The sequence below is a fragment of the Barbus barbus genome, assembly GCF_936440315.1.
Source record: "Barbus barbus genome assembly, chromosome: 10".
Taxonomy (NCBI): domain Eukaryota; kingdom Metazoa; phylum Chordata; class Actinopteri; order Cypriniformes; family Cyprinidae; genus Barbus; species Barbus barbus.
Genome location: NC_136738.1, coordinates 25,090,101 through 25,109,020, shown reverse-complemented (window position 1 = coordinate 25,109,020; position 18,920 = coordinate 25,090,101). Strand labels below are relative to the sequence as shown.

Below are 18,920 nucleotides of genomic sequence, written 5' to 3'. Positions count from 1 at the left end.
TGAAGCATAACGCAATATCACAATATCACAAAAACAGTGGATTCTCATAGAATCCCACATGTAAAAATGCAGGTGTTTTGTTGGAGCATGCAACAAAAATCACCCACAAACTGGCAATGTAGCTGGCAAATAAAAATTATCTGAGCAATGGATAACAATAAATGGAAGCGGTCGACCTGGCAGCAGTAGCATCAATAGAGAAACAAGCAGTAAAGTTCAGAAAAAGCTTAATCAGATAGATAGCAGATGGCAGCTGCTCTGGGAAAAGCTTTAAGTAGAAAGACATTGACAGACAGACACACAGCTCTGGCCACAGAAGCTGGTCACCATCAAGCCTGTGTTGCCTTGCAGCAACAGCAGATAGAGGAGATATTTGAGCCATCCACCCACATTCCCTCAGAAAGCTTTCACGATGCTTTCGCTTTGCTTTTTTTGTGATGGGAGAGAGAAACATGCAGGTTGTGAGAAGGATGGACACACCTTCTGCAGGGCTTTCTTGCCCCCCTGCCTCCTCAGGTCTACCATTAGGGGCCTCGTCGGCAGCAGTAGCTGCCTGTGTGTGAACCTCAGCCTGCAGGCCGGGCAGAGCCTGGGCCTCGCCTATGACCTCTGCCCACTCTAGGAGCTCAGATGGGGGTTCCTGCTCAGGCTCCTCCCCACTCCACTGCTCCTCCTCCTCCTCTTCCTCTAGAGCTGCTGCTGTTGCTGCGGCTTCTGAAGTCTCCTCCTCTTCCTCCTCCGCAGCTGAGAGACTCTCTATGGTCTCCTCTTCTTCATAGAGAGGGAGACAAGTGGAAACATCAAGACTATAGACAACACAGACTTGGGTTATTTGGGAATAAAAAAGGTGGGACACTTTCAGCTCTATCAGTTATGAGGATATATCCAATGCTGTTTATGTAAAATGTATATGTGGAGTTTTCTCTGACCTTGAGTATATGAAGTAGTGGTAGATAGATTTTCTCACAATTTTTAGTAATGTATTTGGCTAAAAAAAACAATCAGTTTTAATCACTTCGCTTGTCTGTTTTGCTCTGTGACATGCATCAGTTGATTTCACTTTGAATTTGTTTGGAATCATTTTCATTAGAAGAGCAAAAAGAAACAAAATACTGACCATATTGTGGCTAAAATTAAACTTGTTTTCAGAACTGCTACCTACATCCAATAAAATCATGCTGATATTCAACAGAAAACCAACCTTGCTTTCTGTGATAGTGCTTAAATCAGTTTTTCAGACAATACGCAATGGCGGTTGGTTCCCTATAGGCTGAAAAAAGAAAAATTCTAAAAACTCTAAAGCACCTGATTATTCATTTCCAAATGTGTACCTCTCAGTTACATTATTAATGTTTATTTCAAAAGTTTATGACAAATAGTCTATATCAGCTCCTTCATTTGTTCAATTTTATTCTTAAACATGAAAATATGACTTGCACACAACACACTTGCACACAATGCTGTGTGCATCCGCATTGTCTCTGTTAACAAGAGACTGAACGAAACGAACAGCGACATAATAATGCCAGTCAGGGAGTTATTGAGATGTCAGTATGAATGTAAAACCAGGGGATGCCGAATTCTTGCTCAGAACAAAGCTTATGATGTAGTTCACTCTCAGAGAGAGAGAGAGGGAGACAAAGAGAAAGAGAGAGATAAGGAACAGGAACAGTCTCTGCTGGGAGCCAGGCTAGATATGGAGACCACACCAGGTCATATCTCAGTAGGATGCTGCAGTGGAACGAGGGATGAGAGAGAAGAGAGTGTATGAGGGAGAGAAAAAGAGAGAGGAGGACAAATTGGCAGCAAACTCAATGTCAAAAGTTAATATATAAAAAAATATATAAAAATATAAAAAAAACATTAAAAATATGCAAACCATGTAACAAAACTAAAATTAATAAAAAAATAAAAGCTAATTCAAAATATGATTAAATAATATAATAGTCTATCAGTAATGCTAAAATAACTACTTTAACTACACGTCAGATTAGTCAGTAATCTCAGAAGCAATAATCATACATAACTCCTTAACAGTTTTCAGTTCATTTTGAATTGGACATAAATGAGAGTTTTTCACTGGTACATTGTCTACTGATTCTCATCAAATTAAATTTAGGTAGCAAGCTCATTGCAAATGAAGCAATAAAGATGTTTAGAGACCAAAAAAGAAAAGCTGAAAAATAATTGGTTCTAGTATTTTCTAAGTTCTTGATCACCAACCCTAGTTAAATTGGAAACGCAACCCACAGTGTAGAAATTGTTTTGGTGCTGAAAGTGATTAAGCATTCTTCACTGATGTAATAAGGTCAGAGATGCTTGTGCGTGTGTGGGCCACCATGTGAAGAGCTGAAAGTCTTCCTGTGATCTACAGCATGTGTACATCAGCAGGTTGGAGAAATGTGAGGGGCCTGTTGAGACGCATGACTACATTTTGGGGCTGATGAGGGACAATCAAAAATACAAACAGACAGACAGGCTAACATACGGGCAGACAGATGCAGAGACAAGAAGACGGTAAACAGGCAAAGAAGAAAATGTGCACAGCATGCACAAATGTCCTGCTGATGCTGCAAGTCATTTGGATTTCATTTTCAGAGTCAGTGATTTTCCTCCTTTCTTCCACAGCAGCAGGGATTTTGCCTAAAAACACAAACGCTCGTGCCTTTTTACTGCACGGCACAAAAGTTGCGCAAAATCCAAATGACCTGCAATGAACAAGGTACAAAAACAGATACCACCCCCACAAGACACGCTTCTGTCAGAGTGGGCACGACACAACAGAGACAAAAGACAGGAAGAGGCGGACTAGAGAGAGAGAGCGAGAGAGAGAGAGAGAGAGAGAGGTGTTGATGCTGAGCTAAAGAAAGAAGTGGAAGAAAAGACAGGGGAGGAGAGAATGGCAGAGAGGAACCATGCGAGGTTCACCTTCGATCTGTCTAAACGCGGCGGCCTGCCCTGGGGGGCGAGAGCCAGAGCGCGTCCACTCTGGGCTGAATAAAGGGTGCTCATAGTATTCCTCGTCAGAGTGGTAGGGGTCATCCTCAGGCACAGACACTGAGATGGAGGGGGCGAGGAACTTGCACCTCTCGCGAGAATTTTGGAAGCGGCGCAGAGGACCTGCTTCCTCCTCATCCCCTACATCTACAAATAGACACAAGGAAAAGAACTGCAGGGAAATCTGGACAAAGAGACAGAGACAAAGAGACAGAGAGGAAAAGGAAGGAAGCTAGAAAGGGTGGAGCAAGTAAGGGAGGAAAAAAGGAACAAGTGAAAGAGAGAAAGTAAAAAGGGAGGTGTATCAGAATATGCTAAAATTGAGAAGGGAAGGGTGGAGATAAAGAGAGAGAGCCAGAGAGAGAGAGAGAATAAAGAGCTTAAAAAAAGTCAGGTAGAGATAAATAAAACAAGATAGAAGTATGTGTGCGAAAAAAGACATAGACACACACAACACAAACACACAGTGTTGAGAAACACAAAGTGTGACTGCAGCGGTGCTATGCCATAACCAGAGTCTGAACATCCCCAATGACATTTTAGAGGTTTGTCTGAAAGTGAAGAAGATCTAAAGCAGATGAAACTGCATCAATATTAAGTTTCTGCTTAAAGTCAACATGAATTTTACTTTTGTAATGTGAAATATTTGAGTGAAACATTATATAACTAGTAAAATAATAATAGGGATGCACAAATAATAAAATTATGTCTGATAAGTGAGTGCCAGTAAGTCAATAATTATTTTCCTCTATAACTATATTTTCGCCAATAACTGATAATTGGCCAATAGAAAAATTCCATATTATATTGCATAAAATAATTTATAACAAGAAATAAATAGTATTCATTTAAAATAATTATGTTAAATAAACTGAATGTTGTTTATTGCCATATCAGTTTCACAGGCTATTTCATGACCAATACGGATTCAACATTCACTAAATTCAAGTGTAACACTCTATTTTAAGGTGTCCTTGTTACACGTTTCATGTACTTACTATTATAATAACAATAAATGATGCATATTACTTGCAATTAACCCTACACCAAACCCTAATCCTAACCCTAACCACATAGTAAGTACATGTAGTTAATTAATATTACTCAGTAATTAAATGTATAATTACACTGTAACAAGGACACCTTAAAATAAAATGTAACCAATTCAAGCAATATAAAGTTAAAAAAAGATTAAACAATTTTATATACATACACATGGAATATCAGACAAAAACTGATAGTGACAATATATTCATCCCTGATTAAAATTATTTTGGCCAAGATGACATCAGCCACAAAGGAAAGTTGTTCAAAAGTTGAGAAAGTTATGCACAATAATACCAGAAACATGTATTAAATGGAGTAAATTTGGACTTCATGTTGACTTTAAGTATGCACTTAATGACTGCATTTGGCGTAGCTTCTCCTGAAGGCTGTTAGTGATTGTGTTAATGACATTAGTGTTTAGTTTAGTATCTTCAGAGAGTGATCTGAGCATGGCATTGACCTACCACAGGCAGTACAGACAGACACAGTCAAAATGACGAACGAGCACAAGCTCACAACATCAACAGCATCTACACCACAACATGCAAAACTAAAGACGAGGACGCACAAAGGAACTGAGAAAGGTTTGGAGCAATCAACAGATCTGGTTTTGGAGAGAGGATGAGCAGGCAACCTGAATGCCACACCGTTTCAGCAACAGCCTGGAAACATGAGCTGCAGGTGAGACAGCGCAGCATTCAGTTCAAGGTTCAAGGCTTTCATGCAAGGTGGAGTCAAGATCCATGGTTGGGCGGGATATAAGAAGAGGTTGAGAACTGGAAAGGGGTTGGTTCACTTTGGCGTGAGTTTTTGATCAAGATAAGCTCCCGGAGTTAACAATGATGAAGATGAGGCCATGTTTAAGAGCTGGAGATGCTGGATGAGGAAGAGGAGGTCGACTTGAATGATGTCAACAAAGGAGGCAAAGTTGATCCTGCAAACACAACTTCATCGATCTTTGGACCGGTCCCCACAAATCAGCGGAGCGTGGGCATCTGTAGGGCACTGTGACAGGGGCGAAATCAGCCTGGAAGGGGTGGGACTAGCAGGCGTCCCCAAATAGAACACCCTCAATCAAGCCAGGGTCAGAGGGCGACCAGAATACTCATGGAAAAAAAGGTGTTCAAGTTCTTTCAGTGTGTTTCTCACCTCACCTCTCTCCATACACACAAGAAGCATGACCCTACCTTGATCCAAAGGCCCAAAATGCTCCGCTGCTGGGGATGGAGGAGGTGAGGGCGGCAGGTTTGCAGAGTCCTCCACTGCAAAAAAACAGAAGAAAAGAAGAAGAGATCAAGATAATGTTGAAGATCAGATCAACAGTTTACAGTTCAGGTCTGTTATAAAACCAACTGAACTGCCTACAGAAAAAGAATTTTAAGGCAACATACAGTAGGAGATTTAAAGTAAAGTTCCAAGGTTCTTCAAATTCTAAGAAAATGTTGCATGTTTGTCCTTCATGAAGAAGGAGAAAAACATCTATCCAAGATGGCAGACAAAGCAAGAGAAATATTGATTATAACTAAACTAAACAATAATGCTAAAAAGTACAATTTTTTTGTTTTACTTAATTAATAACCTGATTTTTTCCCTCAATATTTATATGTGCCATGTATTTTAATGCTTACTAGAGTATCATATCATGAGGTTAGTGAACAACTGAAAACAAACTCCATTCAAAATGTGGAGTCTGTCTTTAATATTTGTATTCAGTTAGGATGCATAGGATGCAAGTCACAGTAAAAACATTTATAATATTGCAAAAGGTTTCTATTTTAAATAAATGCTAAATTTATCTCATGTTTTGGAATATGAGTATACAAATATGAGGTTTTTTTACCTTTAAATAGTAACTATAGTAAAGAACAGACAGGTAACGATGATGAGAAGTAGAGGGAACTAGATCAGGAAATGCAAGCCAGCTCTGATGTGACATTTTCTTAATTTTAATTATGAAAGATTTCTGTAAATGCCCACGCAAGAAAAAAAAAATCCTGTGAAACCCAGTGGGCATGTTTTAACAAGGAAAAATAGATTCATGAAGGGATCAAATTGTATCTTAAAATGCAATTAGCTTGTATTAGCTTATAAAGGGACTCCATGGGGGCAAGCAATTTAATAACAATATATCTGAATATAACCCCCCCCAAAAAGAAAGAAATAAAGAGGGTTGTGTGTGCGAGAGAGTTATTTCTTAGGATATGCTGAGCAGAGAGGAGTCAGGGTTTAGGACTGGTATGCTGAATACTTTGCCATCTCTAATCCTTTGAGCTCTTCTGACAGACCGACTTAACATCAATCGTGTTAGTGCAGAAATCATTATCTAATTTTGTTGACTAATTCCAGCACAGCAAGTGGAAACTTAGAGCTATAGATTTTATTTAATTTTTCCTTTTCTTTGAAGTCTGACAATGAAGCATCTGAACATTTTGAACTAAATTTGCCATGGAAAAAGGATAAGCGCAAGTTCATGTTCATGTGTGCCATTATATGTAATGTTTGTACTATTTTAGCTTCCTAATGACGTCAACAATTATGCTCTTCAATGAGGAAATTCACAACCTAATGTCACCAGCATACTGCAGAGTCCTCATAAAGTCAGTGTCAAAATCCTGAAACTGACATACAGTAGCAACACATGCTCACGAATGAACTTTCAAACCAAGAAAACTCAGATAAAACCACAGCACAAAAGACATGCAGTACAACCACAGAAACCAGGAAACAAAAATCCACTTTTACTATGACCAGGCAGCCATTAAAGACAGAGAGGGCTAAAGGTTCACCCTAATGCTGACCCTCTCTGCCCTGTGTTGGCACACACACACACACACAGCCAGGGGCGGGTGGGTACAGAAATCAAGCAGAGAGGAGCTGGGACAAGCCAGCTGTCAGGGCAGATATGCCATTATAAAGGAAAAGCAAGTGCCCTGCTGATGCTTTCCACAGCTTTGATCAGTTTACACACAGAACAAGGAACGGACACACAGAACAACAATGATCACATACCACAAAGATAGGGAAGCAAAAATAAAACTTATTTGAGTACTGTCTCTCCATGTTGTGTTTGACAAACATGAAAATATGTATACATTTAAAGGAACAGTTCACCTGAAAATGAAAATGAACAAAAATCACCTAGCGTATGATAAGTAGTGTTGTCTGATTCATGAAGGGTTGTTATTTTAAGTTCATGACATAAAGCTATTGTATAGTTTTAGAAGACAATATAGCAATATAGCACACAAGACACCTGGACTACTTTTCTTATACGTTTAATGTTTTTTTGTTTCATCCTTTCTGAAACTTAAAAGCAACAGTTTCCAATAACTATTAAAGTATACTACTGTTCAAAGGTTACAGTAAAATACAGTTAAACAGTAATTTTATGACATATTACACATTAAAATAACTACAACTGCTATTCAACTTTAATATATTTTCAAATGTAATTTGATGGCGAAGCTGAATTTTCAGTATCTGTACATTATTCAGATTTCTCCTTTTATGTTCCAAGAAAGAAAGAAATATGAATTTGGAATGAGTATTTTTTATTATTATTCATTTGGAATCAGTAAATGGGGACAATTTTCATTTTTAGGTGAATTATTACCTTAAGGTGTAAAATAAATCACAAAGACTCACTACCCAGAATTATGTAATTATAAACAGCAAAAAATACTTTGTGACCAGTGTCTGTACACTTTGCTACAGCCTTCTGGAAGCACCTCCGTGAAGGAATTCAAAAACCAAAAAAAAAATTTAATCCTTACTGTTCCCACTGCCTTCCATTTTAATCTTCTCATCTCTGCATGTCTCACCAATGCAATAAAGTCCTTTAAGAGCTGGCCTGAGTGTGGCCAACCTCCAGTATCTCAGGAGGCCTACCTGATGGCAGCCTGACGGCAGTTTCCGGATGCAGCTCCTGCTCTCCCTTCAGTACTGCTACCGCTTCGGCCGTAACCTCCTGCACGATCCGCGCTGATACTTGCTCTGTGCGACACATACACATACACACATCAACACACGCCCACATGAGCAAGTTCATGGGCAAATATTCACACATATTTTCTGAATCAATCCAGACAAGATTTCTTCACTTCTTATGTTATAATAGACCACTTTTTAATCAATCAAAAAAATTTCAGCAGTCCAATTGCAACAATTCCAGTTAAGGGCTGTAAAGAGCTCTGAGCCAATGAGAATGAGACTTTACATTGTGAGCACAATATAAGACAGCTGTGCACACATGTGGTGGTCCACACACTGTCACACACACAATTAAAGGAATAGTTCACCCAAAAATGGAAATTCTGTCATTAATTACTCACCCTCATGTCATTCCAAACCTGTAAGAACTCTGTTCATCTTCAGAACACAAATTAAGATATTTTTATTTAATCCATGGAGCCAGGGTGACACGGAGGAGAAGAATTGTTGAAAAAAGTTATTTTTGTTTTCTTTGCACACAAAAAGTATTCTCGTAGCTTCGTAAAATTACATTTGAACCATTGATGTCACATTAATTATTTTAATAATGTCCTTACTACATTTCTGTCCCTTGATCATGGTAGTACCCTTGCTGTCTATGGAGGGTCAGAAAGCTCAAGAATTTCATCAAAAATATCTTCTGAAGATGAATGAAGGTCTTACAGGTTTGGAACAACATGAGGGTGAGTAATTAATGTCATAATTTCAATTTTTGGGTGAACTATCAATTTAAAGGGGTCCTACAGTATTATGCTTTTTCACTTTTTGAATTTTAGTCAGTGTGTAGTGTGTATGTTTGGGCATAAAAAGATCTACAAAGTTACAAATCTCAAAGTCCACTGAGTGTTTGGACTCCGGCATTGCTTTCTGGTGTTTGTGATATCACAAAAATAAATCCCGCCTACGGAAATTCGAATGGTTGGGGGGTGGGGAGAACGCTTGGTGGAGCACTGCACGTTTCAAAATCGAAACTCGGTGCGGGTGTTTTTATATCACTGTATTTCTGAAGGAAACCGACTGTCTTCAGAAAATTTTGGATGTCATTTTTATTTCATCTTGCATGTAATGTCTGATAAAGCAGCGTTTGTGAGCGGAGCTCTGCTTGTGTACAGCGTTACCGCTGGCAGAGAATGAATTTGCATATATATGCCGCCACAAATAGTGTAACTCTGTGGGACTATAAATAAATTCAGCTGTATAACAGTTTCACTGCAATTCATGTTATAATGATAGAATTAAAGAACAATAAACATATACATATTACCGTTGCACTTATCTGTAAATAGTAAATGCAGTTATTTTTAAGCTGTTGTTGACATCCTATCTGAAACTGATTTAGCCCAAAAAAAAAAACAATAACGTTACCACTTTAATATGTCTTGCAATATCTGTGCATGCAAAGGATCTTACTATCCCCAAATATATCAGTGGCAGTGTATGTGGCCTAATAAAGCAAAATAATCCTTACAGAGACAAATGAGGAATTCAGTATAGCCCCAAATATTACAATGTCTCATTACTGCCTTTATGTCTTACTCATTTTCCTAAGCAGACAGACAAATTTACAGTGACATATAATTTATCAATGAAGCTAAAAATGCTGCTCAATGTGACAATCACAGTCAATCAAAAACCTGGTTTTGAAATCAGATGGCCGATAAAACATCCTGTTGCTCATTTCTTCCGGCAATCACAGCTTATTATGACAAGAACTCAGTTTTAGAAGAAATCCCTCCTTATCAATTGTCGCTTCAGTTAGGAAAGAGTGTTAGAAAACACATACAATATATTAGCAGCTAGACAATCTGAAGACATAACTGCACATTATTAAAGATTGAGTCAGTCTACAAATCTATTCTTCTCTATAACTGCTTAAATATAATTTCACAGCAAATAAAATGAACTTCCAATGTGCAATTTAGTTTTATCTATGTCCTTTCAGAGGATATTAATTTGAACCTCTAACTCAAAGGAAAACACTCTCAAAAAAAAAGGAAAATTGGCAGCATTTTGAGAGAGTAAATTGTCATGGCAACGGCAGATTGGAGAGGTATAAGAAGAGACTGCAACCGATTAAGCAGCGGGCAGAATACAGCCCACGGATTGGCTGGCAACACGCGTCCAGGGATAGATTCTGCTTTAAAACAGCGCTATTAAAAGTATCCCTCGGCTCTTCGAGACACTAACACATTTGCTGCATTCTTACAACACATCAGATCAATTTCAGTGGTGTCAACAGTCTGATTTTAACCTCAAGATGGATCTAGATAGTATTGAAATGGCCACCCATAGCTGATGGTTGCCAAAGACAGTGCCTAGAAACCAACTGTGTATTAGAGTTTAATTGTGTTCTAAAAGCACATTTAGTGCAATGACAAGCTCAGCATAATGTTGTAAACAGCCATGAATCGTTGTTGTGTTCACAATATTAATCATTTAACATGCAAGCGCAAGGCGAGGCATTTCAATTTAACTGAAGTTGATGCTGCAACGATCAGCTAACATGTGCTCAGACACGAGGACGACACATTAGCACCGACGGAGAAAAACACGGCAGCGAGGCTTACGTCAAAGCTTTCTGAAGAGATGCGAAGTGATTAAGGGCCATTTGCTACTCCCACTCTCTCTCTCCAGTGCAAACAGGCTGCATGATGGGAGTCAGCAATGCATCACTTTTGTTTCTTGTGCACTTTTCAGGCACAATTTCCACCCACCTTACAGCCCCGGCATCTGCCCACCCACTCACAGACGCACATACACACACGCACAGGAAAAAGATATTTGCTCAGATCCCATTAGAATAATGTTCACCCACGCAGACTCAAGTTTGTGGTACGCCATCAACCCGCGGTCAGACCCCACTAGAAGAGAGTCACAGCAAATAATTCACTCAAAAATGAGTGTTGCTGTTTTTTAAAAAGGCAAAAGCAACATTAAAGAACAAGACAAGTAATTCTGGCTATGTTACATGTCTTCTGATGTTATACAACAGTTTTATGTGATGAACAGTCTAAAATGTAAGTCATTATTTACTGAATCTCTTTCATAGAGTAGTGGATCACTGAATCATTGTACTGAACTTCATAAAATTATGTACTCAATCTTTAATGCAGCTCTTTTCTGCACAACAGAATGTGATTTGAGAGTTGCAAGAACAGCAGAATGATTCATTTAATTTGGTTAAATCAAACAAAATAATTCTATGACTTCAGACGACTTATAGTGCAAAAGTCATTGAAGTACTTTATTATTTACAAATGGCTATTTTAATGATAGTCATTTATCTGAATTTTCATTGTAAAGAAAAGAGCTACAGGAGTCATTAAAAATTAAAACACTTTGCAATAAGGTTCCATTTGGTAAAATTAGTTAACTACTTTAGTTAACACCAACCAACAATAAAAGAATACTTCTAAAGCATTTATTCGTCTTAGCAAATGTAGATTTCAAGTTGTATCCCTTAATATTATTTAATGCACCTGAGCAATAACAATGAAGAGCTTTATTTTATTAACTACCATTAACAAAGAATAATAAACAGAGTAACACCTTATTTTAAAGGGGTCATATGATGCGATTTCAAGTTTTCCTTTCTCTTTGGAGTGTTTGTGCTGTTTGTGCATAGATAAGATCCCCGAAGTTGCAAAGACTAAAGTCTCAAAACCAAAGAGATATTCAGTCCCACTTTATATAGGTGTCCTTAACTACTATGTACTTACATTTAAATTAATATTTTGATACAATGTACTTATTTACATTGTACTTATATTTTTAAAAATACCTTTATGTAGTACCATCTGTAATTAAGTTCTGTAATTACATTTATAATTACAGTGTTGCCCCATGCCTTAGACCTTAACCCACCCTAACCTGTCCCTATCCTTACCCATATCCCACCTCAATAGCAGCAAGTGTTTTGCAATACAATATGACCACAATAAGTACATTGTACTTATTTTTTGATGTAAGTACATAGTAGTTAAGGCCACCTAACCTAAGTGTGACCAGATCTTCTTTATAAAAGTTAAGACTCTGCCACGCCCACCTAAAAAAGGGCTCATTCAAACATGTCTACGTGTGGGAAGATTTGCAAAACACAGCCCAAACGTATACGCAATGAAAGAAAGCGGAACTATTATTCTCGCTTATATTGTCATGGAGACGCTGTGTTTCGTTGTGAAAGAGAAAGTTCGGGCTTCCAAAAGAGGACACAACTAGAAATCAGTGGTTAAGTTGTATTTACAACACTGTTCCAGAACAGTTCAACCCAAACTATTCCTTCACTCGAGTGTTTTTAATCTACAGCTACAGCTGCTAATATCTAATAAACTGCATAATTTCCTGTAAAAAGATTTTTACCATGTAATGATGAATTTGAAATAACAAATTACATAAGCTGATCTTCACAGCCAATTACTGCATGACTCAACAGGAGGGCAGACAATATGAACATGACCAGAGACCCAGTGAATTGATTCATTTATATATATATATATATATCTAGCTCTCTCTGGTCTAATAATCAAATGGAACTATACGGCCTGTCATCTTTTTCACACTATATTTTTAACCGCCTACTTTATCGCTGCACTATGTCTGTAAAGCTGTGTCACTACAGATTCACTTTCAGGGCAAACCTGACCAGTCTATCAGCCTCTTTGTGTCTGACAGATGTGCTGGTGTGTCTACCCAGCATCCCCCTCTCTCCCCCCTTGTGGCTGTCCACACCCGTCTGCAAGAGATGTGCTCGGACTGCTGATCAGATGGGTTTGCCTCCAGCACACAATAGCTCACATCCCTGAGACATCAGCACACACAATAAGTAAATACCCAAAAAAGTGCACAGCCACACACTAAAAGATGAAGAATATTGTGTGGTACATATCTGTTATTCACATGGATAGTCAGATTTCCCCTTAGACAGGTTGCAGAAATCAGAGTCAAATCTATTTGCCAGCACTTTTAGAGAACATGCAATATAGACACACAAGTGCAAATATGCTAACAACTAGTTATTCTCATGCAGCAATGCCATTTAAACCTAGAAAGAACCTCTAACCAACAACCCGCTGGAAAAATCAAAGCTCTTACCAAAAAGTGAGTGCCGGTTATCTGGTTGTCTGGAGGCAAATGCTTCCCTGTGCACTCTTAGTCGTGTCTGCCTGCCAAAAGCAAGTCGGGAAGGAGGAGGGGGACGGCTGGTACTCCATGCCAGGACTCCCCCGCCAAAGAGCAGAGCTGTTGCCACAGCAACACACAGCCTGGGCTCAATCTGAATGGTCTCCCAGCATGCTTCGGCTGTGAGTTTTGCCGCCCTCAGTGTGTGAGTGACACACAGCCGTATTACAGACTCACTGCATCTGTGCTGCTATCTCATGGTTTCTCTAAATTTATGGATCCCAAACAGCAGATACTGTACATAGCTTGTAGGTCATGAAATATTCCAATAAAACACTTCACAATAAGGTTCAATTCATTATTGCATCAGGTATCATGAACTAACAATAGACTATTAATAATCTATAGGTAAAATTTTGATAATAATACACTACTGCTCATTCCTGCTCTTTCAACCTGAAATTATAAAAATGTTTAGCATACCGTAGAAGTGTTTAAATAATTAATTATGTTGTTAATACAGTAAAAATATTGTTTTTTGTTTGTGCTTGGTTAACAAATTAAATTCTAATTTTGGTGTTACCAATTCCAAGTGGTTAATGAGTTAAAATGCAATCAAATGTAATAAACTAAAATGCAATAAAATAAAATATAAAATAAAATTAGATGATAAAATGATTAATGAACCCATAACAATAAATTAATCCCTGTAAAAAGCCACAAGATTCGAGATATAATTCAAGTTTATGTTATGTCTAGTTATGTGTCAAAGTTTCATACACTAAATAAAATAAAATAAAATAAAATAAAATAAAATGCCATTATTAATAAAATGAATTAAGTTAATTCCAAAAAAGTCTAGTTACGTCAGATATTCATATCCTAAATGTAAGCATTAAAATAAAATTTAAAAAAATAAAATAAAACATTTTTACGATGCTAACAAGCAGACTTGGTTTTACGTAACTCACACCATTCTTGTGCACCATTCCAGGCTGGCAAGCTTTTCAGTCCAGCCCCTATAATTTAAGCCAACAACTGTCTCAGTAAGCAATCTCTCTCCCTCTCTGCTTTTCAAGTGTGCTGTTCTTTATGCAAAGCAATGTCATATGTCGCACTGTCAGTATTTCGGTCTAGCGCCTCTTGTGTGTCTGAAGGGCTCTTGTGCGTGCTGGCCTTGCCAATGCCCCTTGGCTCAAAAATCTCATCATCACAGAGTCACAGAGGCAGAGAAACTATTCTCAGGGAAGGTCTTTCTCTCCACAGGGACACATAGTCAGAGCCACTCTTTAAAATCGAGCAGTTTTACTCACATCAATAGTGAACTCAGTGCTGAAATATGAAAACACAACCTGGAATCATTCATTAAACACATAGACACAAGCAAAAGAAACAAGTTGTTCTCTTGACTCACAGAGATTTATAACGGCAGGTTTGTTAATGAGAAACGCATGAGCGATGTTAACACACAACCCTGGCTGAAGGATCGTTAGCATTAGAGTTGGGAAGTCCATTTCCATCACTCACTGTCAGGCATCGCTGCGGTGATGCTTTCTGCCCGGCTTTACGCTGTATTAAGTATTTATGGAGGTGACAAGGGAACTGTGATGATTTATACAGAGGACAGAGATTACTGGAAAGCACAGGGATTTTATAAACACAAAACTGCTAAGAAAAACATATGATACGTTGCCTACTGTACACTTAACTATCAGCGGTGACATATAGTAAGAGTAAACCATACATGATGGGAGCATTATCTGGAAAAAAATGAATGCTGTGAATATAAAATAAATGGATTCCTAACAATATTCTTAAAAATATGGGAGATTTCCAACGTGATGCTGATCATTTCCAGACAAATTCTTCAGAAAAAGGTCGTGCAGGTTGTTTCAAGTCCTCTTACAAGGGTTATATAATAAAGAATCATATTCTCCTTGATCTTTTAAGATGAAAGAGCTTGATGTACTATGAAAACAAACTGTAACTTTTAGAACTAGAAAAGAGCAGTTAAGTTATGAAAATGACTCGCTCTGCAATTTTTTGACATCACACAGACAATAAATCAAAATTGCACAGTCAATGGCACCTATTTGATTATCAGAAACTCACCCAGTTATGATCAGGTGACAAGAACAAAGTACAACAGATGGCATTATTCCTGAAAACAAGAACCAACGTGGGGAAAGTCCCATGATCTCAGTACAGTTGCTCATTTCATATGTGAAAGGGGACATTTCTAAAAACCATCTATTGCTAATGATTAATTATTATTATTATATAAAATGAAAAGTGTATATACAGTTTTAAGTGAGCTGTCATTTGTGTGAGGTGTGAGCATATGTCAGAGCATAGCTTTCAGTAAGTGCAGAAGGGCACTTAGAACGATGCATCTAACTCTTCATCAAATTTTAACATCAACAATTCTGATGATGTCTGTTCTACCCCTGACTGAACTCTGAGAATGCGTATGCACAACCCCTCCCACCCTGTATGAATTCAAACATCAGCGCAATCCATATGACAGAAAAATGACAAAGATCTTATATATAATGCTATTAACACTATAAAGCATATTTAAGCATTACAACTGCACTCATTTCATTAGAATTAAGAGTTGTCAGTAGCCTACTGTAGTATGAAAAAAATTACATGATTTTCTTATGTGTTCTTGGAGTCAAATCTGTGTGATTAATTATACTGGACAAAGCTAATTCATCTTAATATTCATAACATAAGAATGCTATTCATGCTCTACCATTCAACAGTTTGTAGTTGGCAAGGTTTTTCAAAGTCATTGAAAGAAATCTGTTATGCTCACCCAGACTAGATGCATTTAAAATTATTAAAAGTAATATTGTGAAATATTATTACAATTAAAAATCACAGTTTTCTGTTTTAATATATAATCTATTCCTACGATGACAAAGCTGAGTTTTCAGCAGCCATTACTCCCGTCTTCAGTGTCACATGATCCTTCAGAAATCATTCTAAAATGCCGATTTTATGCTCAAGAAACATTTCTTACTATTATCAATGTTGAAAATAGTTGTGCTGCTTACTATGTTTGTTTTTCAGCATTCTTTGATTAATAGAAAGTTCAGAAAAAAATTATTTATTTGAAATAGAAATCTTTTGTAGATTTACAAATGTCTTTACTATTACTTTTGATTAATTTAATATATACTTGTTGAAAAAAAATATTAATTTCTTTAGAAAAAAAACACCTTTTTAGCAGCAGTAGTGTATTTTTTGAACATTGATTTTGGGGTGAGACATTTGTAAGATTCCTTGTTAAATGCCTGTAATGGCACATGTTCTTGTGCCTGTGTGTACATGTTCACCCATACAAATGTACAACAACGCTGGTGTTGTTTGTGTGTGTGTAATAGGCAGTTATGATCCATCATTAGAGGGGTAATTAACAGCAGCACTCCCTCCCCCCCGCGCAGGTTCACAGCAGCAGCTCTCCCTATCAGAGAGTTGCCATGGCAGCTGCTCCCCTGCAATTTACTCTGCCAGACCTTTGTTCAGCATCCCTGCAATCTTTCCTTTTACATTTTTTGTGCTGACATGAGAGAAGCGCCACCTCATTTTCTTCCTCGTACACCCCTGAGGCCTCACAAATACCCAGACAGAAAAGCTCTGGCCTAACTTACTTCCTCATGCCACAGTCGTCTATACTCTCTGGTCTCCAAAAACAAGATTAAACTGCTTTGGAGATGTAAGTGCAAGCGTATAACACACCATGACTTATAAAATGCCAACACACGGTTATTAACTCTAGTCTATCATTGCAATGGGAAAACCCAGACATAATTGTTCACTCTTGGCTAATTATGTCTTTCCTTTCACTTTACATTAATAGCTGTCATGCACGATGGAATGCAGGGAGCTTGTGTTATTTTTTTGTATGAAATATTAAGATAAACCATCTGTGGATAATATGTAATTTGGCTGCTCTGAAAAACAGTATCTATTATAACTATTATATCTATTATAACATTTCAGTCATGTTGAGCCTCCTGCAAGTTTGCAACCCTATTATGCCCTCGCTCATGCAAAAAATTAAAAAAATAATGGGATATAATGTTGTTTTTGCTTTTGACCTCTAGTTTCAGCTTCAGATGGCACACCCAGTAGACACACTGATTGTCTGATCTGTGCACATTGCACAAAAATGTCTATTATTCATTTAAGTAACACTGCCCCTGAACATACATACATACACTCACAGTCTTGCAGGCTCTTACTGTCTAAGTGGGCAATTCTTGGCCAGAAATAACAGCAATACGGACCAGACGATACGCCGCAAGTCACACGTCTGCCTAGATGAGTCTATTTGACCTCTTTCATATGACAACTTGAAAAGGAAATCCTTAACAACTTTCACTTCAGTTGCTGTGTAAAAATTCTGAAGTCAAAAGCTAATCATCTAGCACTGATTGAAGTCATTAGTCATAGGGTTTCCTGTGGACAGAAGCCTATGTGAAAGGCATTTTCTGCTTCTCACCAGCAGTCACAGCGTGTCCAGAGGTCAGGTCTCCGTTGAAGCCGTTCTCTTTGGCGTAGGAGGCGGCAGAACCAGCGTGGGCACCGCCAGGCTGGCAAGTCCTGTAGGTAGAAGAGAAGCCATTCTCTCCATGCCCACCTGGGGAGGATGAGCCCTGGGCTCCCGGAGATGACCACTGGGGGCCGCTGTCCTCAGGCTGCCGACCGTCTGCCATCTGAACCAAAAGGGAAGGGGTCACTCCTTACTCCTGAATGATCAGAAAAATGCTTAATGTTAATACACTGACTGAACAGAATGCCGCTGGATATTGAAAGTCGATCAACATTCATCATGTAAAAGTGTCAGAGTGTAAAAGTGAATATAATATAAAAGTGTCTTATATTTTATATTCACAAAATATAAGTTTTTGTCAACAAAGAAAACATTAAATTTATCAAAATTGACAGTACATTTATAAAAAACATTTGTAATGTTTAAAAATAATATTATTATTTTGTTAATAATAATAATATATTTAGTTATTTTGAACTTTCTTTTCATCAAAGAATCCTGAAAAAAAGACATATCATGGTTACCACAAAAATATTAGGCAGCACAACTGTTTTCAACATTGATAATAATAAGAAATGTTTCTTGGACACCAAATAAGCATATTAGAATTATTTCTGAAGGATCATGTGACAATGAAGACTGAAGAAACAGTTTTGCCATCACAGGAAGAAATTACATTTTAAAATATATTAAAATAGAAGACAGTTATTTTAATCTGTAATAATATTTCCCAATATTACAGCTTTTACAGTATTTTAATCATAAAAATGTAGCTTTATTGAGCATGAGATTTAAAAAAACAACAACTTACAAACCCCAAACCTTTGAAAAGTATATGTAATAATTATTAACACTTATATAATGTAATTTTATAATTATATGATATATAAAATATATATTATTAAGTATAAGCAATGTTTTAAATTATTTTAATCATTACAAATATACAAAAAAATGCCAAATTTAGCAGTCCTATCAAATACTGAGTAAAATTTTAAGATTATAAAGAGATGCAGTTATTCATTTTCCTTATAACCAGGACTGCAATGCCATCACTTGAATTTTTCCATACCAATACATTATATTGGTATAATCTATTTCTGATTAACCTGTCCCTAAACAACACATAAAAACAAAAACTGGTTATTAACTTTAAACGTCAATCCCTTTCTTCCTACACAGGTGATTTATAAGATGCAAACAG

At 37.4% G+C, this 18,920-nt stretch overlaps 1 protein-coding gene across 1 annotated transcript in view; it reads right to left on the bottom strand.

Moving 5' to 3' along the window:
* LOC306876361 (microtubule-associated protein 2-like) overlaps window positions 1–18,920 on the bottom strand; it is a 101,030-nt gene that overhangs the window by 21,416 nt on the left and 60,694 nt on the right. Inside the window, exons 4-8 of the mRNA XM_079427463.1 lie at window positions 17,666–17,912; window positions 7,933–8,037; window positions 5,232–5,306; window positions 2,929–3,144; window positions 481–771 (exon numbers count right to left, since the gene is read on the bottom strand). Coding sequence (XP_079283589.1) covers window positions 481–771; window positions 2,929–3,144; window positions 5,232–5,306; window positions 7,933–8,037; window positions 17,666–17,879 — 901 coding nt within the window. The 5' untranslated portion in view covers window positions 17,880–17,912. The remainder of the gene's footprint in view (window positions 1–480; window positions 772–2,928; window positions 3,145–5,231; window positions 5,307–7,932; window positions 8,038–17,665; window positions 17,913–18,920) is intronic.